Raw genomic sequence first — 22,839 nt, forward strand, 5'->3', positions numbered from 1 at the left:
TCAATCTGCTGTCAGTTTATGCTAACAGATTCGGCTAGCCAAACCCAAGCTTTAAAGGTGCGGCCTCATTGACGCTAAAAAATAGCGTCAACCATTGGTTGAACAATTAAGCAACTACTTACTTTTTTGTTCAACCAATGGTTGACGCTACTTTTTAGCGTCAACCATTGATTGAACAAAGAAGTAAGTAGTTGCTTCATTGTTTTACCAATGGTTGACGCTACTTTTTAGCGTCAATGAAATTGCACCTTAATACGGACGCAGTTGATGCCAATCTGCCGCAATATTCTGTTTGAATCTGCTCGCATGCTGCTGGCAGACTGTTAACATTTTACTTTCTGGTCGTTGTCAGGGCAACCGAAAGCATAACACAGGCCATGCTACATGCCAGGTTGCATTCAGCCATTTATATATTTTAATGTTGCATTGTATCAGATATAAGTTGCATTACTTTGAAATATTTTCTTTTTCGCGATAGAAATCCGCAACTAACTGCATCATGAGTGAAAATGTAAAATTTATAGTGACAGAAATAAATAAATTGTTAGGACGGAATTATAATGTAATTGGGTTTAATGCCTTAACTGCTGAAGATTTATTGCAGGTATCTAATTGCTGTTTAGTGTATTATTTTGGTAAAGTTCTAGTAAAACTTTAGTAAAATATATTTTTTGTAGATATTATACAATGTTCTTATGAAAATACAACAACAAGATGGTTTAGATGATGTTAGATTGGACTCTGCAGAAGAACATTCTATATATATTTTGACAGTTCTCCGAATACTTAATTATCAACCTAATGTGGATCCTACAACATTTAGGTATAACACATATAATTTATATAGAATGTTCTAAAGCATTCTTAACAACACTTGTTAGGAAGTAGAGTGCAATATATTGTGAAAAGTATATTATTTTAAAATTTTCACAATAATTATTGAAATATTAAAAAATGATTGGCGAATGAACGAGCGTTTCACGCGATTAAACTATGAGATGCGTAATTATATAGGTTGCGTTCGTTTTGATGCTTTCAGCACTGAAAGCATCGATCTATCTTTGTTTGTTATTTGATGTGCAATAAAAACAGAATGATGCTCATAGTGTGTGAGCGTGCAAAGCGAACGCAGCCTAAATGTGCTAGTAACGAATGTCACATGGCAAAGGAAAGTTTGGTTGTGTGTACCTCACTTCTCGTTTTTTTTTTTTGTTATTGTGCCATACAGCACAGAAAGATTGCAAAAACGTTGCATAGACCTAACGTTGAAACATAGTAATATTGCATAGAAATTGCGAAATATTTCTGCAACATTATTGTTTGCAGCAACGTTGAAATGTCTGTCCTCAGAAATAGAGTGAGGCCCAGTTGCGCACAGAATAAATCGAACACAGGACTCTCTCGGACTCTCTATTTGTCAACCGTGCTAGGCCTCTAGGCATCGGTCGATATGATTGATTGTATCCGTTTCACTCTGTGCGCAACTGGGATCTTCCCCAGAAATATTACAATGTAAGATTGTAGTAATATATTTGCAACGTATTTGTAATATTAAAACGTGTTTTGCTATAAATGCAGACCGTTTTAAATTTAATAAATAAACTGAAAATATAAAAAAAAATGTTTAAGAGAGATAGGAAAGAAACATTTACCGCCTATAAAAAAAAAACATTACTTGTGTAGGAATATAGAATGATGCTCCGACTATATACGTCAATGGATGGCAGAAATTATGTTAAACAATGCACAATGCAACCGATTAAATTATATTTTAATAAAAGAACGATACATTGAATTGTCTCTAGTTCGGCAACTTATACGCGATCTCAGTCTTTCACTCAAATACAATAATATAAAAGAATTTCAGTACGTTTTAGACGATCCTTTAACTCGTATTTCATACCGTTCACCTCATTAGACGGTCCTTCGCTAACTGCCTCCTATACCGGCTTATTTCGAATTTTTATATAGCTCGTGTTGAAAAGTGGTGCTACATCACCCTCTTTAATATACTTCGTGTTTATATACACGGTGTCGCAATCTTTCTAAATATCAAAGTTATAATACATAAAATAATAATATACATATATATATATAACGCTGGCGCTTACAGATTCGGCCATTCTGACATTTAGTTCGTCCTCGAACTATGTCCGTCTAAACTAAACTTTTATCCATGGTTTGATCTTGTCTGAGGAAAGAATGGTATTCATTGGTTTTTGCGTAAGATTATAGCCTGGTATGTTGGTTACTACGAATCGATTTTTTTTAAGTACAGTCTTAATTTGATACGGACCCTTGTATTTCGGTAGCAATTTTTGATTAACGTCCGGTTTATACTGCAAAATTTTGACAAGTACGAAATCTCCTTCCTTATAACGTGTGGGCTTTTTATGTGTTCTATCGTAACGGATTTTGTTATATTCTTGGACAGCTCTATTTACTACTTGCGCTGCATTACGTAATTCCAATCTTTCTTTTTCTATATCGACATCTAATTGTATTAGCTGATTAATTAAATCTCTAAGCTCGTTATCCGATCTTTGACGCTGATCATAGCCTAATAGTATTTTACTCGGAGTAGTGTTAATCGATTTGTGCAGGGTGTTATTTACAACAAATTGTACGTTACCTAATACATTTTTCCAATCTTTAGTATTTTCGGTTAGTTTTGACAATGTAGATTTTAGAAATCGATTCACTCTTTCGACTTGTCCATTAGCCCACGGAGAAGCAACAGCAGTCATAACATGTTTTATCTTTCTCTCGTTTACAAAGTAAGCAAAATTTTTAGAAGTAAACGCAGTACCGCGGTCGCTAATAATTCGTTCAGGCAAACCAAATAATCGAAAACAATGTTTAAACTCTTAGTAACTTCATCTGTAGTAGTAGATTTAGTTGGAAAAAGCTAGGTAAATTTTGTGAAGGCATCTACGACAACTAAAATATATTTATAACCGTTTGCTGTAGCTTCTAGCGGCCCAAAATGGTCAAGATGTATTGTATGAAGCGGCAGAGCTATTTTTTCAAATATTTCCAATTCGCCTTCCGGTTTTCCTCCAACCAATGAAAAACTCAAACATTTAACGCAATTTTCGATATATTCTTTCACACGTAATTTGAGACAGGGAAACCAATAGTGACTTAAAATACCATGTATAGTTTTGTCTATACCGACATGTCCCATTTCGTCATGATAAATTCGTATTATGCTGTAGATCATATTTTCGGGAACGACAAACAAATTCTTATCCGCATATTTACGAAAAACAAGACCTTCTATTAGTACAAAATATTTATGATCTTTGGATTCCAAGTCTTCAGCCAATTCTTTAAGTTTTGGATCAGCCAGTTGTTTATACATTAATTCATCTTCTACGGAAATTAAATTTATGCTCATAAAGTTACGACTAAGACAATCTACATGTGCCATTTTTCCTGATACTCTATGAATTAATTCAAATTTATAATTCTGAAGAGTTAGACTCCAGCGTGCTATTCTCGGATTAATATTGATCTTTTTCATCGCCAATACTAAAGAATTAAAGTCGGTTATGATACGGAAGCTAATACCCTGTAGATAAATGTGGAAACGTTCGACAGCTCTAACAATTGCTAAAGTTTCTAATTCATAGCTATGATAGTTTTTTTTCGATATCGGTAGTCGCTCGGCTAAAATACGCAATGGGTGCCATAACATTATCTGGCTGCTTTTGTAATAAAATTGCACTAAAACCATGCCCTAACAGCACACATGTCCAAAAGATGTCCAAAGGACATCCATAGAATATCCCGATCTCCTATGGATATCCTATGGATATCCTTTGGATATCTTTCGGACATGTGTGCTGTTAGGGTGACTGCTTGCATCAGTGTGCAGTTCAGTTTCTGCTAATGGATTATATATTCGTAGTACCGGTGAGGTGGTTAATTCTACTTTCAATTGCTTGAAGGCTTGTACGCATTCTTCGCTGAATGTGAATTTCGCATTTTTCTTAATTAGCGCTTGTAACGGCCTAACTTTCAAAGCATAATCTCTTATAAATTTTCTAAAGTAATTAGTCAAACCTAAAAAGCTTTGTAATTCTTTTACATTATTCGGTTGCGGAAAATTAACGATTGCTTGAATATGTCGTGTACACATAGTGATACCTTTCCCTGTAATTAAATATCCTAAGTACTCGATTTCTTTTTTCAAAAACGTACATTTTTCTAGATTTAATTCCAATCTGTATTTCTTTTTAAATAAATCAGTACTTCTTTTAAAATTTCTAAATTCTCAGCAACAGTACATGTAGGTATTAGTATATCATCTATATTAAAATTTTATTAGAACGTATAAGTGGCTCGAATATTTGCAAAACTCTTTTCTGAAACTCGGTAGGTGCCTCTGAATATCCAAATGGCATTTTAACAAATTCGTACTGTCCAGATGGAGTAGCGAACGCAAAATATTTACTATGTTCTGGATGGATATCGCAATTTGATGAAAACCGTCCTTCAAGTCTAGTTTCGTAAATATCTGTTTGTTTCCTAATTTATCTAATTGATCTTCTATTATTGGGAAAGGATATTTTTGTGCAAATATTCTTTGATTGAGTGGTCTCAAATCAATACACATTCTTTTCTTACCGTTTCTTCGCGACACTAAAATTACTCGAGAACAATAGGGTGAGATACTAGGCTTTATAATGTTTCGGTTTAACAAGTCGTCTGTAATTTTTTTAAGATCGTCTTTTTCTGCAATAGACATTCGTCGCAGCGCGTATCTAAACAAATAATTATCTTTCAAATGTACTTGAACGTTATAATCATACGTTATAATAATAACGTTATTATCATTTACTTTCGGAATATCCATATTATCTACTTCGACAAATGTATTTAATAAATCGCGTCTATCTTGTAAACTTAAATCATTATCTAGATTATCACTAATCGCGTCATATGGTTCTTTATTTTCGATAACATTTATGGTAAGAATATCCTGTGCTAAACATTCAAAGTTATCAACAAGTTCAAACGCAAAATTATTTTTATAATACGTTAACTTCAAATTTGAATCATTAATAAATTCGCGACCAATAATAACGTCGTAACGCATGGTTTTGTCATCGACAACTAAAAACGTAATATCAAACCAAGAATCTTTTATATTTTCTAAGATAATCTGATCGTGAATTTTACCATACATTGTTATAGGAGACTCATTTATTCCTTTATAACTATTTTCTCTCTTGACTCTTAATAGCTCTCCATTATGATACAATTTTTCATAAACCGATTTCTTAATTAGATTAACTGGACTACCTGTATCTATTAAAGCACGAATTGATATTTTATCGTTATTTACTCTACGTATTGAAACACATAATTTCGCATCGCTATTAGCGCCTAATTGATGTACATCCTCCGTAGGTTGATAGGCAGCCACAATCGTTGATGAAGAAGGGAGTATTATCTGCTCGTCCAGATGATTCAGGGTCGTCGCAGAGTTGACTTCTTTCTTAGGACAATTGGAGCTAAGATGTCCTGTTTGACCATACTTGAAACTCGTCATCTTGGCGATTCGGCAGTTTTTAGATAAATGATCAGGTTTTTTATGTAAAGCACGTCTTCTCGGCAGCCATACTACTTTCGTTTGGAGTTTTTCTCACTGGATATTTAGTTGACTCTTCTCTCCGTATGACCACATTATCCTCCGTGATTCTGCGTACATGCTCAATAAAATCAGGAACGTTTGTGAGCCAAGTATGTAATACCTGCCTTCGAAGGTTGAAGTCCCTCACACCGTCCGCCAAAAGTTCAATTTTTTCCTGCTCTGAAAGAGATAGCGACTGCATTAGATTTAACTTTGCTTCGGCGTAGTCAATAAATTTTTCGGTATGCGACTTCCAAAAGCGAGCGTTGATTCGCGCCATGATTGCGGAGTAGGATTCTTTTCTTTGAAAATATCGTTTCAGCTACAATCGGAATTCCTCCTAGGTAGATACTGCATCAAGCGGCTGGCGATTATACCAATTTAAGGCACGGTCGTTCAATCGACGCACGGCAGCAAGAAGTAAGACATCAGGAGTAAAATGATACATTCTCGCAATACCCGCAATTCTCTCGAGCCATTTTCCGACGTTTTCTTCTTCTTTTTCTGAAAAAGTAGGAATTAGTTTTTCAGCATATTTTACATGCTGCCAAATATTAGCGGAATGGTTGCCATTTCCGTCAGCTACATGCGCATCCTGCATATGTGGGGATGGTACGTTTGCCACTGAAGATGCCGGCGCCTGTTGCAATGCCTGCACCACGGCGTCAATTATTTGTTGAATATTAGGCGTTGTACCCGCGAGGTGCCTAGTCATTCCTGCTCCAGCAACAGAGTATGCGGATTGAGATCCATGCTGTAAATGGCCTGCAGTTAGTTCACGTCCTTCCAAAGGAATCTCACTGTTAGAGGACGGATCACTTCCAGGTTCCTGTGTACTTTCCGTCGAGGAATGCCCCTGGATAGGATTAGGCCATCCTTCACGCTCATAATAGATTAAGAATATTGTCAAGAATATCTCCCCGTGTTCCTTTAGAATCCAACTTTAAACGTGATGCATGTGCTCGTAATTCCTTTATCGATAACGACTCTAACGTCTCCCTATTCATATTGATTCGTTAAAAGATTCGGTCAAAGATATCAAAACAAATCCGACAACAGATCACAGACATCTACCAACGAATCCCTGGTTTTCTATCGTCTTCGCTCTTGAAATCAACAAGAAAACAATATCGAAGGTCGGTTATCGATCCGTTTTTTCGACAATTCAAATAGCGCTTCAAAATTTTGGCAACGGCTATTGCTGAGTCATGTACCCCACGATAGAATTCTCTGTGACGTAACTCCGGTTCCGAAATTGACACGTGGCGATCTCGAATATTCTCGAATGTCGAAGAGAAACCAGCTACGATGATATTCGGGAAATTTAGAGCAATTTTCCACTTATAATAATTAACAACTAGTCCCAGAATACTCTTCTCCTGCCTCCGTTTCTTTTGATGTCTCTTCCTCCTTATTTTATAATCCGACAGAAAATCACACGGTGCACTCCACAGTAGACTTCGCGGTGAATAATCCCACTTCTGAAATTTTGCGGGACTGTAGGAATATAGAATGATGCTCTGACTATATACGTCAATGGATGGCAGAAATTATGTTAAAGCACAATGCAACCGATTAAATTATATTTTAATAAAAGAACGATACATTGAATTATCTCTAGTTCGGCAACTTATACGCGATCTCAGTCTTTCACTCAAATACAATAATATAAAAGAATTTCAGTACGTTAGACGATCCTTTAACTCGTATCTCACACATTCACCTCGTTAGACGGTCCTTCGCTAACTGCCTCCTATACCGACTTATTTCGAATTTTTATATAGCTCGTGTTGAAAAGTGATGCTACATCATCCTCTTTAGTATACTCCGTGTTTATATACACGGTGTCGCAATCTTTCTAAATATCAAAGTTATAATACATAAAATAATAATATACATATATATATAACGCTGGCGCTTACACTTGTGTTTTTTTATTAAAGTGTTTTTTTTATTAAATGTTTCTTATTAAATATTTATCTCAATAATATACACACAATTATTTTACATACACTCGACACCAGAATATTTTAATACGTGCAATAAATGAATTATTTCCTATTTACCCATTCAATGAAGAAAAATCTGTTTAATATTTTGAATCCCAACAAGAGATCCAGATTATTAAACAAATTATTTGTTTAATAACAATAATAATCTAGATCTCTTATTAGGATTCAAAATATTAAATAAATCAAGTCTGTTTATCAGAAATTTAACTGACACAAGACAAGAAATATAATTACTACATTACCTTTGTAGGCCTTATATCCACTTTAGATGAAAATTCGAATACGAGTTAGTTAAATTTTGTGTCGTCACATAGCGGCAAGTAAAGAAACACATGTTATACATTTTCGCTATGTTAAAATGTTGCTGCAACATTGCCAAAGTAATATTATAAAATAATATCTCTGTAATATTTTTGCAGCATTATATTGTAATGTACAATGTTGTAACATTGCAATAATATTGATGCAAGCTTCTGTGCTGTATAAGGTGCGACACTTGCTGCTGGCACGCCTAGAGTGCACATCCTGTGATATAATGCACATAAAACGCAATTTTTTTTTATTTTTCCCAATTTCACTTTCTCTAAAAAAAATACACAAATTATTCTTCGAATTACTTTTTAATTTTTGTTATTTTTTTATGTATATATAAGTTATATACATATAAGAGAAAAATGTATAGATACGTTTCATATACAGGATATTTGATAATAATCATAGCACTTTTCGTGCAAGAAGAGTGGATTAAATAAAATAGAAAATATCTATCTTTGCACGATTTTCGTAATAATGGTGAGCAATTAATTTTAAAAATCCGTGCGAATATAGAAGTGCAGTGAAAAGAACTAGACTATTACTTACATAATTTACTAGACAAGCGATGTAGAACTGGGAATCAAGTGCTTAATTATGTATATTATACTCGCACAGATTGATCGACTTTTACAATTAATTTCTCATTACGAAAAAAGCACAAAACAGGATTTTGTTACTCGATTTAATCCACTCTCCCTGTATACGAGAAGTGATATACTATCGGATGTGTGGTATAAATTATATATTTTTTATTTTATCATTTTTTTCGGATCTGAATAAATATGAATCTATTAAAATAATCTTTTTTATAGTTAAAATACCTATACTATGCATCTATGTAAAAAATGTACAAAAAAAAGTTAATTTGTTTAGACAAGGTTTAGTCCGAGGTGAAATCGAAATTATCCATCCTATATTGACATGGCTCTTGACGCATATTGATATAGTTCAGAAAAGAGCGTATCTATCACGATTTCTCGTCAAGGTAATGTATTGAAATTGTTTGTCGAATGCGCGTGATATTTAAAATGATAAATTGCCACCATATAATAGAATAATAGAAAAAAAATATTTTTCTTTGTTAGATAGAAATTTCACCAGAGTATTTAGCAGACTCGGAAATTTCCTCTTTATACGAACAGTATTTATCCTTAGTCGATAAATTTAAGACAATTCATAAAGAAAGAGAAATAGGAAAGAAGGTGTGTAATCATTAGATATGTATATGTAATCATTAAAATATGTATATGTAATCATTAAATTCTTTTTATTTTTATTACATAAATAATAACACTTTTATTTATGCAGAATGTTGAAACTGCCGTCGAATTGGCAACAGATCTACAAGCAATGGAAAAAGAAAAAGAAGTATGTGATTAATATTGAAAAAAATTATTATTGAAAAAATGTATTATTCATATTTATTCAAAAATATATTTTGTAGCATGAAAATCCGGTTCATTTGAAACAAATTTACAGTCGGAAATATATAGTTGATATATATGATGCCAAATTAATATCGAAAACCAAATGTTGAAGTAAAATTGAAATTTTGATTGAATCAATATTAGAATGATATAAATATTGAATCAATATTGAATCAATATTAGAATGATATAAATTATTGATGAATTTTCAATTACCCATTTTTGGATATATTATATATGTTTCTTCTTAAATCAATTAATTAGTTATATCCAAATGCTTATAAATTAAAAGTCACTTTAGATAGTCTTATTTATAATTCATGGAGAAAATTAAAGATAGAATTTCATTAATTTTATTAAATAAAAAACATTTAAAGAATAGTCATATAAAAAATATATATCACTTATATTTTATATGAAACTAGTTTTTTATATGAAACTAGTTTTTTATATGAACTTATAGTTTATATGAAACTAGTATTTTGTATGAAATTAGTTGGCTTTGAAGCCAACATTGAATTAACATTACATTTCTGACTGAATATGAAAATTTAGTATATTAATATTCAAATTACTATTTTGTTACAATATAGGCAGTGATTGTGCGTATTGGTAAAATCAAATCAAAAGCTGAACTTGCATTGCATTTATTGGACGCCTGCAGATTATTACGAATAGAAAGAGATAAAGAACGTGATTTAATATTGGAGAAAGAGCAAGAAAAGGATACTATGTTTAATTTACAAGTATATTTTTTTGTAAACCATTATTTTAGACTTTATGAATATTATATAACTCACCATTATATATACCTATTATATATATTTCAGCTTTCTTTATAAAATACTTCTTTTTTATAATAATTATGTGTTTTTATTATCATTTAGAATTCTCTTCAACGAGTTGAACGCGAGTTACACGCTTTGAAACGTGATAGTACTGGACTCACACCGCAAATATTAATTCAACATTTGACAGAAGAAGTAACGGTGCAATCTGCAATCATAAAAGAAAAACTTCCATCTGAATTAAACGCAAAAAAAAATTGGATAAAAGCTTTGTCAATAGTGAAGGAATATTCTTATTTAGGTCCAGATAAAATCATGGTCATGAGAAACGATTTGGATATAATATTAAAGAATATACAAGATTTAATAGAATCGAAAGTGCGTATAGAATAAAAAAATATACTCGATATACAAAAATGTGTATATCTAATGTACAATGATTTATATTCAATAATATATTATATATTATTTAATAATTTATGTATAATGATTTATATTCAATAATATATTATTTTAACAAAAGTTTTTTTATTTGCAAATATTTATTTTTCAGATATCTAAAAATGATATTGATAAAATGGAACCGTTCCGACAACAAGCTGCCGCTGTTGGAAATATGAAACGAAATGCTCTCGAGCGTTTAGAGAAGATCGAAAGTTCTTTAGAAGAATTACAATTACGATTAAAAGAGAAACAAGATTATTCGAAAAGTTTATTGCAAACATCGGTACCTAGAGCGGAGGAATTAAAAAAATATATCAATCGTCTAAAAACTAAGAGTACAGTATATAAACGATGCAAAACAGAGATAGCTGGCCTACAAGCAGAAAATGGTGTACTTCATCGAACAGCGGCTATTTTAGACGTAAAGGTGATATTGGAATATGCTCTGCTCCTAAAAATGGATATACAGAGTGTCCCAAAAATCCCGGACCGGTCGAATATTTCATAAACTATGCACTTTAGAAAGAAATGTTTCAGACAAAAGTTGTATGGCTTAAAGGGAGCCATCAGATAGTGGCAATGATTTGACCTTGGAAAGTCATTTGAAGGTGACGTAAAAGTCACCTTCAATTTCTTAAATGGAACTCCCTATTTTTTATTACATATTCGTGTAGCTTATCTCGAGAGCTTTCCAAAACACTAAATAAAGTATTTCTTCATTGAGTACTTTTCGAGTTATGAGGCTTGAAATAATTTCTTAATTTTGCATAAACCATAAAATATCTAATAAAATATTCATTTTTCGATTATCTTACCTTAATACTTTTATGTACAAAATAATGAGAGGAATCAATTAGTGTAAAGAAAAAACATAATTGTTTTTAAGAAAAAAAATATGTAATTTGCAATTAACAATTACATTTTTTTTTTAAAAACAACTATGTGTTTTCTTTACACCAATTGATTGCTCTCATTATTTTGTACATAAAAGTATTAAGGTAAGATAATCGAAAAATGAATATTTTATTAGATATTTTATGGTTTATGCAAAATTAAGAAATGATTTCAAGCCTCATAACTCGAAAAGTACTCATGAAGAAATACTTTATTATAGTGTTTTGGAAAGCTCTCGAGATAAGCTACACGAATATGTAATAAAAAATAGGGTTCCATTTAAGAAATTGAAGGTGACCTTTACGTCACCTTCAAATGACTCTCCAAGATTAAATCATTGCCACTATCTGATGGCCCCCTTCAAGCCATACAAGTTTTGTCTGAAACATTTCTTTCTAAAGTGCATAGTTTATGAAATATTCGACCGGTCCGGGACTTTTGGGACACTCTGTATACAGGATGTCTGTCCTATCATCCGCCAAAAAAAACCATAAGTAAATCTCGTTAAACCGAACTAAAAAATTATATATTCGCGGCGAAGTGACGGGTGAGGCGCTCTCCAAAACATGATAGCGGTGCGTGGAGCTTCAACGTTGCGTTGATGAGTAAGCCTCGTCCATTACTTCGATGCGCGCCTAATATTAGATTACACATGCACATAAAGATTGCATACACATTGTAGCAATCTTTCACCGCAATATTTCAACGTTGCAAATTCACTGCAAAATGCTGCATTGTTGTAGGATTGCAGCAACGTTAAAATGTCCGCTTTTAGGAATATTACAATGTAAGATTGTAGCAATGTTACGGTGCAACATATTTGTAAATATTAAAATGCGTTTGCTACAAATGCAGACACCGTTTTAAATTTAATAAATAAACTTTGAAAATATAAAAAAATGTTTAAGAAAGATAATAGGAAGAAATGCTTTTAAGAAAACATCTATTAGTGTTTTTTATTAGATGTTTCTTAAATATTTATCTTAATAATATACATACAATTATTTTATATACATTCGACACTAGAATATTTTAATACGTGCAATAAATGAATTATTTCCTATTTACTCATTCAATTAAGAAAAATCTGTTTAATATTCTGAAACCGAATGAAGGATCCAGATTATTAAACAAATTATTTGTTTAATAATCTGGATCCCTCATTAGGATTCAGAATATTAAGTAAATCAAGTCATCAGTTTATCAGAAATTAAACTGACACAAGACAAGAAATATAATTGCTACATTAATCCTTTGTAGACCTTATATCCATCTTAGATGAATTCGAATACGAGTTAGTTAAATTGAGTGTTGCCGCGTAGCGGCAAGTAAAGAAACGCATGTTATACATTTTCGATATGTTAAAACGTTGCTGCAACATTTGCCAAAGTAATATTACAAAATAATGTCTCTGCATTATTTCTGCAACATTACACTGCAGTGAGCAATATTGTAACATTGCAGCAACGTTGATGCTTCTATGTAGGGGCAATGGAACGGTTTTTTTTGCTGCGCGCTTATACTCGCACGTATTTACCGATCTTCTTTAATTAATATCTCGAAATTTTACGGTTTTCAAAATGGTTCATGGCTTTTTAAATTGGTTTCACGAGATCTATTCATAGTTTTTTGGCGGATGATAGAACGGGCACCCTGTATACACACACACACACACACATATGTATTTTATATTATGTGTTTTTTTTTCAGATTACGCATTTTTACCCAACAGATGTTGTATCTAAAGTAGTGATTCCAGAAAATTATACATTAGAGAACGCATTAGCAACAAATAATCAGTTGTCTCATTCAATATTGGCTCTGCGTACCAATCTTGCTCCAATCATAAGAGGTTATAACAAAATCTTATGCCAAGTATCTCACACACATCTTATCTAAAAAATTGTTTCTTAGTGAATTTCATACAAGCTTTAGAATTTCATAGTTCACGCTTAATAAAAGTTTCGATCAACTCTCACAACTCTCACGACACAACTCTCTAGAAGTTATAATTTAGCATGTAGAGTATTTAAAGTTAATGATTTTTAGAACTTTTTTGTGAAAAGTATTAGCAGTTCTTCGCGAATAATAAGTGAAATAACGCAGAAGTCATTATGAAGGTATTGGCAATTCGAGTCTGATTCAAACTTTCCTAACCACCTGTTTATAGAATCTAGTGATCGATCGAGCTAGTGTATTAGTAGACAGCAGTGCTACAGCACTGGCCCATTACTATGTATCAAATAAATATTTATTCAGAGATTTAATTATAAAATCTTATCTTCATTTTGTCTAATCTTTTCTGTATGTAAAGCCAAGATTTAGTTAATAATTTACTAATAACTATTATTATTAGGCGATCATTTGTATTCTATAAACGGATGATTGAGAGAACATGGATAAAACTTAAATTACATACTTCTATGTGATGAGTTTTAAAGTCCTCTACTTAAAATTTGCAAAGAACGAATATGTTAATTTCGCAAAAAAGTTCTGTTATGTATCTAATAGTGATAGAGAGGAGATAGGTGCACGGTCCTACAGTAAACTAATTTAATTTATGGCTTAACTAAAAGATCTTCTTTTATTTCCTCAATTACTCTAATATAACCCACACAGCAATATGACTTCTAAAAGTACTCTTAAAGAGTTCTCACGTAAGATTTAGACATCCGAATATATCTTCTGAAAGAAGACTTAATGACTTTAGAAAGTAGTCTAATGCACCACTTTAAGAAATAAGTAAGACTTCTTTTTTCTGATTTCTTAAAGACGACAATAAAAACTCTTTTTTTGAGAATTGATGTTTCGGAAATAATATTTTTATTTCAATATACATGTATTGAATCAATTATTACAATAATTATTATCAAATATTAATTAAATAAATTAGTATAATAGGTATCAAAACTTACTTGCAATTAAATTTTAATTATAGATTTAATTAGATTTAATTAGCACTAAAGCGTTTCACTATCCAGGCAGCACACAAATATCTGAAGGACATCCATAAGACGACCATTAAGGATATTGAGAATATCCAGATGATCCGATTTATGTTCTTCGGACATTCAATGGACGTCCATGGTATATCTGTTTATGAAATTGATGGACATGCTTTAATCCCTAAATAATAATATAATTTATCTATTTTATATAAAATTTTACATAAAAATTTCATATAAAAATTTTATTTATAATTTATACTTACATATTGCACTTTACATTTTAAAATAGATAATGAACGGATTATTTTTGTTTGCCAGACATTTACTTGTCCGACTTATAAAATTAATTTAATAATCTGATATTCGTGCATTTAGATCAGAAATTAAATTGAACAGTATATTTTTTAATCTTATTTGTTACCGTTTGCAAACTTTATATAATTCTCATACTCAAACTTAAATACGAGAAAGATAGCGCATCGCACGTCGCGTAGCGGTAAACGAATGAATTAATACATCCTTGCGTGTTCGCGCGAAACTTTGACCTAGCCTAACCTCTAAGACCGGACATCGTATAGACGTTCAAATATTGGCCGTTAACGGATGTCTCAAATCAGATGTACGATGGACGTTCATTTCATGTCCATGGACGTGCGGACGTAAACTGGACATAAAATGAATGTTTATAGGATATCCCGTGTTGTCTGGGATATACAGGGTGATTCTAACTAACCTTATGGTTTTGCAAAGACATAATCTTGATCGAATTCTAAGACGATTTTTCCTTTGACAAAAAAATTTCATGCAAAGCATAGTTTTTGAATTATTAAGAGAAATATTTTACTTATTACGGATCGGATACAAGAGGCATGCAAGGGCGGCGCAACTGACCGTCAGACGCGAAGCGTCTTCGGCGATCAGCTGGTCGCTATACTGTGTACGGACATACATTGTTTTTTATTTTTTGATACGCAGGGGAAATCCTCATGGATACCCCCTTTCTCCCCGGGGAGGGAGAGAGGGTTATGCCGGACTCCTACCGGCTAAAACCCCTGCGGGTGTCCTCCACCGCGATGTCACGGGGGAGCCACGGGCACGCCACAGGCATTCTTCCGCGACTCCCCCACCGCAATCCCTCGTTGTAGCCGGGAGGGAGGACACCCGTCCGCCTCCCGGCTCCGTCTAATGGGGTTCTGTCCCGGTGGGAGATTTCCCCGCTCCACACCGGGGTCCCCTCGCCGCGGCCCTTGAACGAGGCCTCTTCCTATGCCGGGTGGGGGGGAAGGAGGGGGGCCACCAGGTAGACCATCAGGCCCTGCCAGCCCCGGAACCTCCCTCTAGCACCCACCTGTCCACCTAGCCTGCAGTGAGGGAGGGAGTGGGCCCCCAACAGCGCCCTTCCCCGCTCAATCAGTCCCGTGCTGGGGCCTGGGGCACGGGTCGCCTTCTTCTCCCTCGCCGCATCCTCCGGGCCGCGACATCCTGCGCTTCCGGGGGCGGCATCCGTCGACGATCCCTCTCCGCCTCCTCCTTGGTTCTCATGACCTCCTTGCAAAAGGACCACCCTCCATTGCTCCTCTCCCTGCACCATGACCCGCACCATGACGCGGAGGGAGAGATCTTCCCCCACTACCGCGGCCAGGGAACGGCGCTGTATCTCCCAGGCCGGACAGGCCTCGAGAGTGTGCTGCGCCGTGTCCTGGTCTTCCCTGCAGTGGTGGCATTCGGGGGTCGCCTCCCTCCGATGCGGCACAGTAACCGAAGCAACCATGCCCGGTCACCACCTGCGCCACCTGGAAGGTGATGCGCCCCCAGGTCCTCCCCAGCCACTCCCTGAAAACAGGGAGAACGGCCCCCACTACTCTTTGGTCCTCGTGGGCCGGCCCGACTAATTGCCGCTGCCAGTCCACGAGGACCAATTCCGTCGCTTGACGGTCAATGGACCTCTTGGGCCTCACAGTGGTTCCCCTCCCCACGGAGCTCCTTTACTCTCCAATATGCGGCCGACTGGCCACGCGCCAAGAGCTCCAAGGGGGAGGGGGGAAACCGCCAAGATTGTCGCCGCCGCATACGCGACAGTGCGGTATGCGCGCGGCCTTCAATACAATGAGGCGGTGTGCCCCCCGTAGCACGCCCCTGATCCTTCTGGACCTCGAGGCTGCATCCACCCAGATCGAAACCCCGTAAAGGGCCACCGATCCGACCGTGCCCACATATATCCTGCGGACACGATCGTCCGGCCCCCCCCAGGTTGGGCCAGTGAGAAGTCAGATGTCCCAGAGGAAATTCGTAAAAAGAGAGGGGGTTTTAGTGGGTAGGGAGTACTGAGTTGATAATTAGACTTGTACTCGAGTCCCACATAACTCACCGGACCGAACGGTGAGTATACATAAATACATTTTCCCCTCTCTTGTAAAAAAAAAAAACGGTACAATATAAAAAAATAATTAAAGTGAAAATGTGTAACAATAAAAAGTAAATAATAATTTTAGTAATAATAACTTCGAGTAAGCAAATGAAAGAGAGGGGGGGGAGAGAGAGAATGTATGTATTTGCATGTATGTCCGTGCACAGTATAGTGACCAACTGATCGCCAAAAACGCCCCGCGTGAGCGCCCGCGTCTGACGGTCAGTTGCGCCTTGCATGCCTCTTGTATCCGACCCGTAATAAGTAAAATATTTCTCTTAATAATTCAAAAACTATGCTTTGCATCAAATTTTGCCAAAGGAAAAATCGTCTTAGAATTCGATCAAGATTATGTCTTTGCAAAAACATAAGGTTATTTAGAATCACCCTGTATAAATTGCAAAACGTGCTCTATCCGATTTTGCTATCTGGGTATATATATATATATATATATATATATATATATATATATATACAGGGTGTCCCATTTTAATCCATCCAATCGAATATCTCGAAAATCAAGCTTGAAAGAGAAAAATGTTTCAGACAAAAGTTGTATGGTTTCTAGGGAGACATAAGATGGTACCATTGGTTTGACCTTGAAGAGTTATTTGAAGGTCACATGAAGGTCACCTTCAATTTCTTAAGTGGAACCTACATTTTCTCATTACATATTCTTGTAGCTTATCTCGAGAGCTTTCCAAAACACTATAATAAAATATTTTTTTATTGAGTACTTTTCGAGTTATGAGGTTTGAAATCATTTCTGAATTTAACATAAACCGTAATATATCTAGTAAAATATTCATTTTTCGATTATCTTGCTTTAATACTTTTATGTACAAAATAATGAGAGGAATCAATTGGTGTAAAGAAAACACATAGTTATTTTTAAGAAAAAATATGTAATTTGCAATTAACAATTACATATTTTTTCTTTGAAACAACTATGTGTTTTTTTTTACACCAATTGATTTCTCTCATTATTTTGTACATAAAGGTATTAAAGCAAGATAATCGAAAAATGAATATTTTGCTAGATATATTACGGTTTATGTTAAATTAAGAAATGATTTCAAGCCTCATAACTCGAAAAGTACTCAATAAAAAAATATTTCATTATAGTGTTTTGGAAAGCTCTCGAGATAAGCTATAAGAATATGTAATGAGAAAATGTAGGTTCCATTTAAGAAATTGAAGGTGACCTTCATGTGACCTTCAAATAACTCTTCAAGGTCAAACCAATGGTACCATCTTATGTCCCCCTAGAAACCATACAACTTTTGTCTGAAACATTTTTCTCTTTCAAGCTTGATTTTCGAGATATTCGATTGGATGGATTAAAATGGGACACCCTGTATATATATATATATATATATATATATATATATATATATATACAGGGTGGGGAAAAAGTATGGAAGCAAACAATTATTTCCGAAACTATTCATTTTTCGACAAAATGTCTTAGACATAATTTTTATGGTATGAAAAGATGTATTATGTGGCATAGACGGCATGACCTTGAAATGACCCTTACGAGCTGCATACAAATAACGTAAAAAATTTCAAATGGAACTCGTCAGTTTTTGTTACAGATTCTTGTAGCTGATGTCGAAACGTTTACAAAACACTGCATATGAGCCCTATTCCCTTAAAAACACTCCCAGTTACGAAACAATTGTGATAATTCGTATCGACGAAATTGAAAATAGACAGCGTACGTGTGATTACATGAATGTGTGTAACGCGAATGAACGTCATTATGAGAGATCAGTACAACAGTAGCGATTACTGCAACAAATGGAGAATAACCCGCTTCGATCATTTTTGCCGATACGAAAGACACGCGAAATTCGTAGAATCAGTTAAGGCGTACATCGATAGAAAACGACAAAAATAGCAAATTTTCAAAATACAATATCCGAAACTTGTATGCCAATTGACACTACTTTTTTAAGGATAAAATAAATGATAATAATAAATAAGGTAGCGATGATCAAGAAATCAAAAAAATTCTATGAATACTCATAGACAGTGTATCATATGACAACAGGTACAATTACATGTTATTAGTGGACGCAACTGAACGTCATGATGGGAAATCAGTAAGCAATGTCAATGTGCATACAAATTGTTTGTATCACAATTGTTTCGTAACTGGGAGTGTTTTTAAGGGAATGGGGCTCATATGCAGTGTTTTGTAAACGTTTCGACATCAGCTACAAGAATCTGTAACAAAAACTGACGAATTCCATTTGAAATTTTTTACGTTATTTGTATGCAGCTCGTAAGGGTCATTTCAAGGTCATGCCGTCTATGCCACATAATACATCTTTTCATACCATAAAAATTATGTCTAAGACATTTTGTCGAAAAATGAATAGTTTCGGAAATAATTGTTTGCTTCCATACTTTTTCCCCACCCTGTATATATATATATATATATATATATATATATATATATATATATACAGTGTGTCTCATTTTATTTTTGTTAGTCAAATATCTTGATATCACTTAGAGTGTATATTTTATAGACATCAAGACACTGCGCCAAACAGCGCGTGAAACTGACGAAAGATATCATAAGGCATATAAGAGTCATAACACAGTAGAAACAAATATGAAAAGTACTACGAGTGATTTATTATCTGAAACGAAACAACTGAAAGACAAATTATTAAAGGTAATTTATATATCAGAGTGTAAAGTCTACAGTGTATGTGAAATAACATTGTCATTGTATTGCAGAATATTCAAGAGAAAAAAAAATTGCAACAAAATATTGCAAAAATGAAAATTACCGAAGAAAAATTACGCAGTGAAACAGAGGTAGTATAAAATATTCAATATAAATTAACAATATTGTTATTTTTATCATTTATAAAATTTACTGTCTTTTATTTCTTTTAGACTAATATTGATTTTAACAACGTAAAAGAAACATTAAAACAGGAATTACAAAAAGTTATCATGTTAGAAGAAGAAGCTTTAAGAAATTTGAATAAGGAACAAGAAAAAATAAAGCAGCACATTATACAATATGAAAGTCAAACGCAACAATGGAATAATATTATATCGTAAGTAAAACAATTTACACACATTTATTTATATACAAATATCTATATACAAATATACATACATAAATATACATATACAGGGTGTCCTATTTTAATCGACGACCCCGAATAACTTTTTTAATTTTGATTGTAGGACAAAATGTTTCAGACAAAAGTTGTATGGCTTGAAGGGGGACATAAGATGGTATCATTGGTTTTATCTTGAAAAGTTGTTCGAAGATCACATGAAGGCCACCTTCAATTTTTTTAACGGAACCCCCTATTTTTTATTACTTATTCTTGTAGCTTATCTCGAGGGCTTTTCAAAACATTATAATAAAGTATTTCTTCATTGAATAATTTTCGAATTATGAGACTTGAAATCATTTCTTAATTTTACATAAACCATAAAATATCTAGTAAAATATTTATTTTTCGATTATCCTACCTTAATACTTTTATGTACAAAATAATGAAAGGAATCAATTGGTGTAAAGGAAAAACACAGTTGTTTTTAAAAAAAAATATGTAATTTGCAATTAACAATTCCATATTTTTTCTTAAAAACAACTGTATTTTTCCTTTACACCAATTGATTCCTCTCATTATTTTGTACATAAAAGTATTAAGGTAGGATAATCGAAAAATAAATATTTTACTAGATATTTTACGGTTTATGTAAAATTAAGATATTATTTCAAGCCTCATAACTCGCAAAGTACTTAATGAAAACTAACTTAATATTATAGTGTTTTGGGAAGCTCTCGAGATGAACTAAAAAAATATGCAAAAGCATACAGGGTGTCCCATTTAAAAAGTTGGATGTGACCACGTGACCTTCAGGTGACTCTTCAATGTCAAACTAAAGACACCATCTTATGTTCCCCTTCAAGCCATACAACTTTTGTCTGAAACATTTTTTTCTACAATCAAAATTAAAAAAGTTATTCGGGGTCATCGATTAAAATGGGACACCCTGTATATATATGTAACTAAACAAATATACATGGAGTATATTATCAGATATAAGACAACAATTCAAATCGAAAAGTCCTGAGTTATTTTTTGATTTGAGCTTTCTTTTTGTTTTTATAACTTAAAGTTAGTTAATCAGTGTCTGTCTATAGCGAAAAGCAGAAGTCGAAAAATAGCAGGGGGTAGAAGATCGGAGAATAACGAGACACTCCCATACAGCACAGAAAGATTGCAGACATACTACAGAATAATTTTATTAAAATATTGTAATATTGCAAATCAATTGCGAAACTTTATGCATCATTGTATCAGTGCAAAAGTTCGTGCCCGATTCGTACATATGGCACTGTTGAAGTTGCCTAGCAACTCTGTTGTTGTTTACATATGCATAATATATATTATTGGAAAAATAACAGTCATAGGTGTCATTTGAGCATTAGAAATTGCTTGGTTTGGTTAAATTTAAGTCGTGAAAAAATCATTGAAGATGGACAAGGAAAAGTTGCATTTTCGACATGTGATGCTTTACGAGTTTCGGAAAGGAATAATTGTTGGCGCTGCGACAAAAAATATTCAGGAGGTTTATTTGAACCGTGCACCAGCACTTCGAACGGTGAAGAAGTGGTTTGCTAAATTTCGTCGTGGTGATTTTGACCTCGGAGGCGAACCTCGTTCTGGGCGTCCTTCCGACATCGATGACGATGTTCTGCGCGCATTAATAGCAAACAACACACGCATTTCGACGGAAGAGATTGCTGAGGTCTTAAACATTGATCGATCAACCGTGTTTCGGCGTTTAAAGAAGATGGGACTCACTTTAAAGCTCGACACTTGGATACCGCATTCGTTGTCCGAAAAAAACAAGTTGGACCGCATCTCCACAGCCGTTTCTTTGCTCGGACGATTGGAAAAAGAGGTTTTTTTGGATCGTTTGGTGACTGGCGATGAAAAATGGGTGTTGTATACCAACGTCAAACGCAAGCGTACTTGGAAGGAAGCAAATAAACCGGCAGATTCAATTGCCAAAGCTGAGTTGCATCCAAAGAAGATCTTGCTCTCTGTTTGGTGGGATTGCCAAGGTGTTATATATTTTGAGCTGCTTCCTGTTGGTCAAACGATTGATTCAATCAAGTACTGCCAACAACTAACCAAATTAGACGCAGCAATGAAAGAAAAACGCCCGAGCTTGGTTAATCGTAAAGGCGTTATTTTCCACCATGACAACGCCAGACCACACACATCGAAAATGACTCTGGACAAATTGAAACAATTAAAATGGGAAATCTTATTGCATCCACCATATTCTCCGGACATCGCACCCTCCGATTACCATTTGTTTCGGTCATTACAAAACGATTTAAATGGCAAGAATTTTGATTCTGTGGAGGCTATCAAAAATCACATCACCGCGTTCTTTGACGCAAAACCACGTGATTTTTTCAAACGTGGTATCCATACATTGGTTAAACGTTGGAAAATGATTGTCGAGAACGGTGGCGAATATATTATTGATTAATAAAGGCGGTTTTATAACAATAACAACTGTTTGATTTTTATTTACAAATCGGGCACGAACTTTTGCACTGATATATGTATACATATATATGTATATACTTGCATCATTATTTCCCATTTATCAGTTTAATTTCTGATAAACTAACTATATAAGAAATATATTTTGAATCTTATCTTAATATCAATCCTTTATATACATTTTATGAGAAAAAATTGAATACGAATTAATAAAGTTTGATAATGCCGCAAAGGAAAGAAACACATTCTATATACACAATATTACAGAAACATACAAAATGTGAAACTTTTTTTAGCAACTTTTTTATGAAAGATTTTAGAAATATTGCAAATACAATATTATAAAAAACATGATGCAAGTATATTTCTGAAATATTTCAAACACAATATTGT

The 22,839-nt window shown here is 34.0% G+C and overlaps 1 protein-coding gene across 2 annotated transcripts in view; it reads left to right on the forward strand.

Annotated features, from left to right (window-relative positions):
- Positions 1-244: 244 nt before the first annotated feature.
- The window catches only part of LOC105254761 (intraflagellar transport protein 81 homolog), a 31,872-nt gene continuing 9,277 nt past the window's right edge, over positions 245-22,839 (forward strand). The window contains exons 1-13 of one of the 2 annotated variants that reach the window (XM_025408397.1): positions 245-604; positions 678-823; positions 8,842-8,953; positions 9,054-9,170; positions 9,277-9,336; positions 9,989-10,141; positions 10,283-10,561; positions 10,737-11,054; positions 13,232-13,373; positions 19,417-19,565; positions 19,631-19,711; positions 19,793-19,959; positions 21,066-21,148. In XM_025408397.1, coding sequence (XP_025264182.1) covers positions 500-604; positions 678-823; positions 8,842-8,953; positions 9,054-9,170; positions 9,277-9,336; positions 9,989-10,141; positions 10,283-10,561; positions 10,737-11,054; positions 13,232-13,373; positions 19,417-19,565; positions 19,631-19,711; positions 19,793-19,959; positions 21,066-21,099 — 1,863 coding nt within the window. In that variant the 5' untranslated portion in view covers positions 245-499 and the 3' untranslated portion in view covers positions 21,100-21,148. Of the gene's footprint in view, positions 605-677; positions 824-8,841; positions 8,954-9,053; positions 9,171-9,276; positions 9,337-9,988; positions 10,142-10,282; positions 10,562-10,736; positions 11,055-13,231; positions 13,374-19,416; positions 19,566-19,630; positions 19,712-19,792; positions 19,960-21,065; positions 21,149-22,839 lie in introns of those variants that run through there. The other variant, XM_025408396.1, reaches the window with a different exon arrangement.

Source organism: Camponotus floridanus, unplaced genomic scaffold, assembly GCF_003227725.1.
Source record: "Camponotus floridanus strain SB8 unplaced genomic scaffold, Cflo_v7.5 scaffold209, whole genome shotgun sequence".
Classification (NCBI taxonomy): Eukaryota; Metazoa; Arthropoda; class Insecta; order Hymenoptera; family Formicidae; genus Camponotus; species Camponotus floridanus.